At 43.2% G+C, this 9,337-nt stretch overlaps 1 protein-coding gene across 1 annotated transcript; it reads left to right on the top strand.

Moving 5' to 3' along the window:
- Positions 1-7,882: 7,882 nt before the first annotated feature.
- On the top strand, positions 7,883-8,857 carry LOC111075933 (seminase). Its single transcript, XM_022369461.2, has one exon. It carries the CDS (start codon positions 7,919-7,921, stop codon positions 8,693-8,695), a length of 777 nt encoding a protein of 258 aa, XP_022225153.1. The 5' UTR covers positions 7,883-7,918; the 3' UTR covers positions 8,696-8,857.
- Positions 8,858-9,337: the final 480 nt, after the last annotated feature.

Here is a 9,337-nt window from a genome sequence, read left to right as displayed (position 1 = left end):
TCTCGGTACTTATAATTGTTTCACTTCTCCGCAAAATACTAACAATAATGATGGACGACATAGTGCATAGTCGTTCGTTTTGTCTGAGTTTTCAACTCATTTAAGCTCAAGCTTAAGCCTTGATACTCCATCCAAGAACCACCCTCTCTCTCTTTATAAATTCAAGCCTCAAAGAAAACACTTTTCGCTTACTAAAAGCAACTTAAAAATAAAATAAAACACAGTAACAAAACAATTTAACAACAGAGAAAGTCCGAGAAGTATTTCGGTTTTAATCTGCCTCATCGTTCCTGGAATACAAAATATAAAATTGACACAAAATACCTTCCAAAAATAAAATGAAAATGTTCCTAAATTTTTTACAAGCCAGAAAACTTCTCAAAAGCAAGTCTCAAGTAGAGACTTGAAAGGCATCACCTCACTTGAAATATAATACAAATTTTAATAGCGAATTTATTTTGGTAATTTTATAAACTTTTTTTTGTAGGAGTGTATGGTCTGGCTTTTGGCCAGGCCATCGCTTGCTCTTTTTGCATACCAACAACAGGAACTACAAGAACTTCTGCATATGCATGAACCCTGCCCTGCACTGCCCTTCCCTGCTCTGCCATGCCCTGCTCTGCCCTGCTGTATTTTTATATTAGCGCACAGACACCTAGCGCCCACTCGCCACCCCACACCCCTGCCCACATTACCACCTAACTGTCATTGTCCAGAAATTAACGAAAATATACACATACACAAACATACAGAGGAGACGGAGACGCAGACCGACCCCAGGCAGCGCGCCACGTTGAGGACACGAGGCACAGAAAACAGAAAACAGCGAGAGAAAAGTGGGTAAAAAGAAATGGAAAGAAAAGTTTTGCATTTCCTCGTGCTAATGTATGTTAATTACAGGGGGATTTTCCATGCGGAGGATTTGCATTTTAATTTATGCACCGAAAAATTTGCGTTCTGCCCGACCAGACCCGACCCCACCCAGCCACCCAAAGTAGTTAAAAGACGAAGGCAGAGCAGGAATAAAAAAAAAAAAACATAAAAGAGGGAACGATGTAATGGCCGAAATGAGGAGTTACAGTGACGCAATTTGTACACGTCACAGGTGAGAGTGAGTGCATGCATGGCTGTGTGTATGTTTGTGTGTGTGGATTGGGGCACTTCATTACATCGGTGGCAAGTGGACACGCCCCAGCACTGCAACGGAAATTGCTTGAATTATATTTATTTATAGGCAAAGTACTTGACCCGCTATGTACCTGGCCGCCGTGAATAGGTTTGAAGGTCCAAAGTAATTAAGACAAGCACACAAATGTTAGTGTCCCAATTTCCATAGTTTCTTAAATGAAATACTAAAATGATAACCTACAAAAAAGGCAATCAAATTAACCAAGTGAAAGTCAGTTAAACTAAAGTAATCGAAGGACCAGAAATAGCCAGAAAATATTATTTATTAAAAGAATATTGATGAGAAAGGCACAGGAGGAGATTAACAGAAAAAAGAGATGCCTCAATCTGCACAATAGATACAATTTACCTACATTTAAATATATATAAAAAAATAATAATTATATCCACTAAAATTTTGCCTTCAATCAAAACTGAAGCGAAGAAAAAGCTTCTTTCTACCTCCAATTTTCCAATTTTCCAACTTAAAACTGCAGCACATAAAATAGTTCACTTAGATGCCCGTAATTAGTAACGTGGAAAATTATTCGCTGCATCGAAATCCAATCAAAATGGTATCCAAATTAGGGCGCATCAGCCACTCCAGCATTTAGTATAGCGGCACCAAATCGGCATTGAAATTGGAAATTTAATTATAATGTGCGTCAGTCGACGTGGCCTCAATCGGCTCAAAGTTTCACTCACGGGGGGAGGGAGACCACTCCAGGGATCGGCACTAACCAGAAAATCAAGCACCATCCCTCCCACTCCCACATTTGTTGTCCTTCCCACTCTCTCTCTCTCTCTCTCTCTGTAACGCTGTTCAGTTAAATTAATACAAAGCCCAAGTACATGCACTAATGCTAAGTAGATTCCTGCACAAACAAGGAATGGTGGGAAGAGGTGGAGCAGAAGTGGAGAGGTGGCAAAGCCTACGATAAGCTAGGCACTGGAATTTCTCTCCCCTGCCACCATCTTTGTGTGAGTGAGAGTATCTGTGTGTGGGTGTAAGCACAGAGTGTGTGTGTGTGCCGGTTAAGCGTCTTACTCAAGTATTTATGTATTTACATTGCGAATATTTAATGGAGATATGCGCTGGATTACAACTACTTGTAGGAGTGAGCCGCCGAGAGTCGTGAATGGAGATGGAGATGCGAGAGCAGTCTGGAGGGATGTGTGAAAAAATAGCACACTCCTCCAGTAACCCAAAAGAGAATATTTAATCAATCAACAACAGGAGTAACGTAACTACAGCTACAAACATACAACAGCAGCAGCTAGAGCCAGTGTTTTATTTCACTTTAATACATATTAAATAACGAGCGTTGGAGTATGGAGCGGAAAAGTGCGTTCTGAGCGGAGGCCTGGGGAGCAGCAGCAGCAGCAGCAGCAGGAGCCGGAGCAAACGCAGAAGGCCCAGAACAGCAGAACAACACAGAACAGCACAGAACAGAACATCTAATAAGCTAAAAGCGAGCGTCAAAGCAAATGGCAAGCATACTCGGTAATATTCCAATGGCTGCTCCCCACTGGCCTAAGGCAGAAATTATTCAAGCGTTTCTTTAATAGAGAGTCGCCCCAGCGGAAACCACCCCCACCCAGCCCCACCCCCCCTTTGGCCCTTTGCCCACTGCCAATTTCTCGTTTTCTCTCTCTCTTTCTCTCTCACTCTCTCCTTCTGTCCGTCTGACTTGTAGCTGGAAACTATTTAAAAAAGCAATTTTTTAGTTAATTAAACGACAAAGACAAGCAAAAGGCAAACAATTTCCCCTCGCACATTGCACCATTTGGCTTTGGCAACTGCCTTGGGCTTTTCTGGGGCAGACAGGGCAGTCCTCCTCGGCACCACTCCCACTTGTGCAGCACTAAAATGACCAGGGACCAGTTTTTGAGGCAGCCAAAAATGGGAGAAAGCAAAACTTTAACAAATGTCAGAGATCATCGTGCAGGGACTTTGTACATTTTTCAAGCAGACATCCTGCTGCGATCCTTGGGGCCTGGCAACAAAGTCATTGGACATAAAGAATCCTGGCCAAAGCAATCAATGTTAATGAATTTTAATGACTTCCACCAAGGCAAGGCAATCAGGAGAACTGCAAGTGTTTTATCTGCTCTGGCCACACACACACACACACTCGACTCGACTTGACTCGACGCTAATGATGCGAAACAACAATTGAAAACGGCGAAATGCAAAGTACCTCCGAGGTCCTGTCCCGCTCATATCGCACACAAATTACTGGCGTGGCCAGCAGCAGTGCAGTGTGCAGTGTGCAGTGTGGAGAGTGGAGAGTGGCGAGTAGAGTGTGGTAAGCGACCACTAAAAATGCGCAACTTTGTAAGCCATTTTTGCCATTTTGCCCCAAACCATTTGTCGCATTTCGTTTAGCCATTTATTTATTTGCACTCATTTAAACTCTGTAAACTGCATTGTTTTTCCCACTTACACTCCCAGTAGTGTGGGTAGCATGTTGTCCGGTTTTGTCCCATCTTTGTTATTAAGAATGGCGTAATCATAGCTGGATGTGGGGTTCCTTTTTTTTTTGGCGTTAGCCCCCAATGGGGTCTGGCATGCTCTAATTAAGTGCATTTACTCTAATGAGCAAAAATGGCAGCAGCAGCAGGAGCAGACCCAGCAGCAGCAGTGGCAACACAACACAAAAACAAAACAAAAAAAAAAAACTGTCACAGTTCCGTGGACGACGCGACCGTGCGTGAAAACTGCCCTGCCCTTCAGCTGGAGTGCAGCATCCTGGGCAAGTTTTGTGGTTTCGTTTTCTCGGGAGGTCGACCTCGTTTAAGGGCTTTCCCCCAAAAACCTTTTAAGCAAAGACTCCGGTCTCTTGGCCCGGGGGGTGGGTTCTGGGTGGTTTGTCTATGCAAAATTTTGTGACGCTCATTAGTGCAATTTGCATGCATAACGGCAAATAGTAGTATGGCTGCAGCCAGATGAGGCCTCCGGTGCTGTCCATCTATCTGGCCACATCCATATCCACATCCACAGCCATGCATGCACCCATCCATTCCATCCACAACAAATACAGAAACAGATACAGCTGGAAACTAGGAGGGACTGGGTAGGGTAGCTGGGAGTGGAGAGTGCTATGCAATTGCTCTCTCCACATTCATCAAATTCAGAGACAGAGCAAAGGCATTTATGTAGCTGCTCCGTTCATTGTCGAATTCAAATATGTAGACTAGAATTTTTGTATCCAGCCATGCACATATATCGTACTCGGCAGATGCAGAGGTGGCAGCGGGAGGGAGGCCCATGCCATCCTGATTCAGATTCGGATTCAGCGACACTAAGTAAACATCAGCGCAGCTGTGCCAAAGGATAACAGCTCTCGTCGGCTCGCAGGCTCACAGGCTCACAGGCTCTGAAAATATGCAAATGTCCCTCCCTGTCCACATACTCGTGTGTTTGCCTAGTCGTGGCTCTCTCTCTCTCTCTCTTCTCGCTGTTCTGTTCGATCTGCCATCACATCCAGATAAAACACAAAACATGCCGAATTAGTAGAAAGCAAAACAATCCAAAAAAAAAAAGCATCCCCACCCCCTCCGAACATTTTTCCGAAAAACCAAATTCATTTTCAATTAAGAATTTTTGCAGCATATCGACACAGAACGTATCCCGTTCTGTGTCCTGTGCCTATCCCTCTGTCGTATCGAGTGGATTGCCAATGGAAAAACATTTCAAATGCTAACTAAATTACGCAATCTTCACATACATATATATCTATCAGCACAATGGCCACTACACTACGTACGACACATTTTCGTATATAGTTTTTACGCCATTTTGCAGTGGCGGCTGCTGCTGCTGCTGCTGATGTTGACACTCGCTCGGCGGGCATATGGGCCGGGATGGGTGTCAGAATGTGGTCAAAATGCCAATTGCAAAACAATTGCATTTTGGTTACTTTGCTGTTGAATCCGGAATTTCGATGGCAGCCAACTAACAAACAGAGGGAGAGCAAGGCTTCCGTTGACACCAACAGCCACTCCTCACTCCCCGCCCATAGGATATACATATGTATGTACGATACTGGTGTACATCCAAAGACAATTAAATTCTAGCTTTTTAGTTAAAAGGAATATATTGTACGTACCAGAATATGCCTTTTATTCCGTCGCTCTCCCCAGTTTTTTTGGGGAAAGGGCGTGAAATTTGAAATTGTTAAACTCGATTTTCGTTTTGTGCAATGCGAGTACCAAAAATGGTTAGACGACAAGCAGTTCTGTCATATTCACACATAGCCAGTGTGACAGACGGAACAAAAACCCAAAAAGCAATTAAATTGTACACTCTGCCATGGCAGCAGCAACTGCAGCAGCAACAGCAGCAGCAGGCAAAAGCTAAGCAACAAAAGACAGCAAAGGCATCAAGCAACAATATTATAACATTTGCCGACTGCAACAAAAAAAAAACAAACCAGTAACTACATGTACATATGTGTATGTACAGATGTATGTATGTATGTATATTCTGAGCCTGAGAGAGATGCAAATGCTGAATCCTGGTTTTTTTTTGTTGTGTTTTTGTCCCCACTTGCAATTGAATCCATGTGAGTGACAGCCTGACATGCAAATACGTTTAATTTCAAAAACTAAACTAATAAAAGCTTTGCTGACACTGAAATCCCTTTTTACCAAACCAGCATAAAAATATTCGGTACAAAACAAATGGGCAATCGAAATGAATTTCCAGCTAAAGTTGGCCAAAAACTAATGCACGCTGAGGTTCGGTTCGAGTGCGTTTCACTTCTGAATGCCATACAATTTTTGAATCAAATTAGCACACCATTTTTAAAATCGGATGCAGCAGAGACATATGTATAAAAAAAACTCAACTCAACTCTTACTAAAAATTGCAGTGCAGTGCCAAAATACTCGATTGGTTTTGGTAACTTTTGAGGGCACTTCAACGCCCAATTCAATGTTTTTTGCGGTCTCAAATTGCTCAAACTTCAAAGCATGTGGGATTTTCGCATGCGAATGATGGAGCATCATGGAGTGTAGCGTCCGTTTAATCAAAAAGCAATTTTCAAGAGCCTTCTCCAGACTGCGCCAACTATGAGTGGGCAGACCGCCCCCACATATGGTAACCATTAGAGATGGTCATGAGAATGGTGCAAAGATAGCCAGCTCCCTGGTGTAACTCATTCTGAAATGGTGTTGATTTACAAAAAATAAACGTCACACCTCTGACATTCTGCGGACAGTTTTAATTATTAGTAACTATTTTGTTGCGAATTATAGTCACTAAAGAATAAAGACTAAAAAGAGGACAAAACAAATACCAGACAACAAAAAATATTTTTAATTGGAAACTTCATCTTTTGACTCGACATATCTTCTGGTACAGTCTTTTTAATACATTAATTGTAATGTATTTTTTAACTGCTGATGCCAACAGAGCGCCAAAACGTGTTTTTTTAATTTTTAAAAAAGCTTTTAAGGGTATATGGCAAATTCTAAGTATGAGGATAGGATAGGATCTGTCTGCTAATTATTTGAGATAAATTGTGAATTTGTATAAAAAATCACATTCAATCGGGTAATATCACAAAGATCTTCGAGATGTGTGTAATTCTCAAGCATCATCTCTGCTAGCTTTTGGCCACTGACACCGGCGTAACGAATGCAGGGAATGCAAGGAAATTACAACTCAATGATGCGCCAGATATTTCAATGCAAAATGATAAATATTTCGTTGAAGCTGGGCAGCAATTTTAAACTGCCAGCGAGGAGTACAAGGCGAAACATTTACGTGATCCGGCTAGGAAGGGAACAACAATACACTCGGGTCCTATGAAAACTCACACACACACACTCACACAGGGACACACAGGAACACAGAGAGATGCACAGAGTCATGACCATGCATAGACCGGCTCAATCTAGCTGTTAAAATCGGCAAACGCAACAAAAGAAATCGCACACTTCAACGTTTTGAATTTGTAAAAGGATATTTTTCACATTATAATAAGAAATGAGGCTGAGGACGCGCCTCGCATGCTGTGTGGCTGCTGGGGAAAACACAACCCTCTGTAGTCGTCTCTCTCCCTCTCCCTGGCCCACACACTTTAAAATGCAGAACAGCTGAAAAATCATATAAACACAAATAATAAAATCGACAATTTGGCAAGAGGCACACGCACACAAACGCACATCCATACGCGCTTAGATTTGAGTATCAGTGTGTCTGTCTCTTTGTGAATGCGTACGAGTATATGTTCATAATATGTGTGTATGTATTGCAATGAGCACATAACCGCAAATGTACTGGCAACAAAACGTGCCGCGATTTCTTAAAAATACCCATTAAAATGCTCCAAGGATACAGGGATGTACATATGTATTTCCAAACTCAAACATAGGCAAACTCTGATGGAAAAGTAGTCGCGTAATAATAGGCCGACAGTACAGGCCTCTTTGGACAGTAAAGTTACTTATAAAGGGGTTCAACGACGACCCTTTCTATGCATGATAAATATCTTAAAATTCTTAAATAATTTTCATAAGAATATTGCATATCGATTTTCTGTAGGGAAAAGTTCTATACATTTCCATACTATGTACATATATTATTAGACAATCTTATTTGGCATTCCACACCATATAAAGTGCAATTCGTTACCAGCCAAAGAAACGAATCAATTTAGAGGGGCAAACCACTGAAACGGAGCCGGAATAATGGAAAGTTTCTCCACTTGCATCGACAGTTTTCCATGAAAAGCAACTAAAAATGTTGCCACTAGTTTGGGTGACTCTGCTAATCCTCGCCAGAGCTTCGGCCGATGAGACAACAGTGCCGAGAATAATGCCCAGGATATTCAATGGGGAAGAGACGAGCAGCGGTAACCTTGGCGGCATTGGCGTCCAGGTATTCTACATTAAGAAGCTCGTCTGCTCGGGCACCATCCTGTCAACGCGACACATTCTGACGGCTGCCCACTGCTTTGACGTTGGGAACCGGCAATGGTTCCACGTGGTGGCGGGACACACGAACCAGTTCGAAGGCCACACGAAGACCTCAACAAAGAACGTGCTCATAAAGATCAAGATTCATCCCGAATATAACAAAGAGAAGTTCATAGCGGACATAGCCGTGGCCAAGACTTTCCTAACGCTGAAGAGCAATCGCATTGGCTATGCCACCATCTGTCGCTCCCAGCTCTTTCCCAAGGAGTTTGTCACCGTCGCCGGCTGGGGCGTCGATGGCCGAACCGGGCTCGGAGTCCGCAATAGGCTGCACACCATTCGAGTGCCAATCGTGGATAGGATGTCCTGCGAGCGCGCCATTGGCCGCCGCATTCCGCCCAACGTGATCTGCGCCGGCGGCTACGAACATCGCACCCTCTGCGACGGCGACTCCGGTGGACCACTGTTGCTCATGAAGGAGGTGTGCGGCGTCAGCGCCTGGACGTATGAGTGCGGGGAATCCACAAAGCCTGACATTTTCATGAGTGTCAAGTTCTATGCCAATTTTATCAAAAACACAATGAAGGAATTGGGCTACTAAAGGAAAAAGTGAAGTCAGTCAGGGAGAAGGTTACGCTGCCCATTGTACCCCACACAAAAACTAGAATTTCTATACACCCTACAGATAACAGAAATATTGTATGTAAATCAGTCAGGTAGTCCTTAATCTCATGGGCAATAAAATACAACCGTAATAAGGAAATTCCCTTGGTAAATCAGCTTAAGCTTTGTCATAAACATTCCTACATAGAATCTGTTTTCCCAGAATTACCAGAACCTTATTAAATGTAATGTAGACATGTCAAGTAATACACGCGGCATGTAGAATGTATAATTGGACGTTCTTTGCACCTACCTATCGTTCACGTGTCATCACCCCATTTCTGTGCTCCGGCTCTCTCTCTCTGTCTCTCTGTCCAACCAAGCGTGAATGGAGAGGGCAAATTGCAGCGTTGGCGCCTGCAACAGCACCACACCGGCAAATCTCAGCAGAATATAGTGGAAAGCAGGCAAACAGTAAAGAAATCTCATCGCTGCCGCTGTCGCCCAAGCTGCGTCTTTTGTCTCTGTTTAGCCCACGCTTCTTAACGCGGCTCATCAGGTCGCCGGAGACATTGCCAGCTACTTATTTATTGCATTTTTTCTCTCTCTGTAGCCGGCAACAAGTAGTGCTCTGTATGCT

The sequence above is a fragment of the Drosophila obscura genome, unplaced genomic scaffold, assembly GCF_018151105.1.
Source record: "Drosophila obscura isolate BZ-5 IFL unplaced genomic scaffold, ASM1815110v1 contig_150, whole genome shotgun sequence".
Classification (NCBI taxonomy): Eukaryota; Metazoa; Arthropoda; class Insecta; order Diptera; family Drosophilidae; genus Drosophila; species Drosophila obscura.
This window is presented reverse-complemented; position numbering and strand designations above follow the sequence as displayed.

Bases quoted from the DNA above. Each gene is read 5' to 3' on its own strand.
- LOC111075933 (XM_022369461.2), top strand. From the start codon at position 7,919: ATGTTGCCACTAGTTTGGGTGACTCTGCTAATCCTCGCCAGAGCTTCG.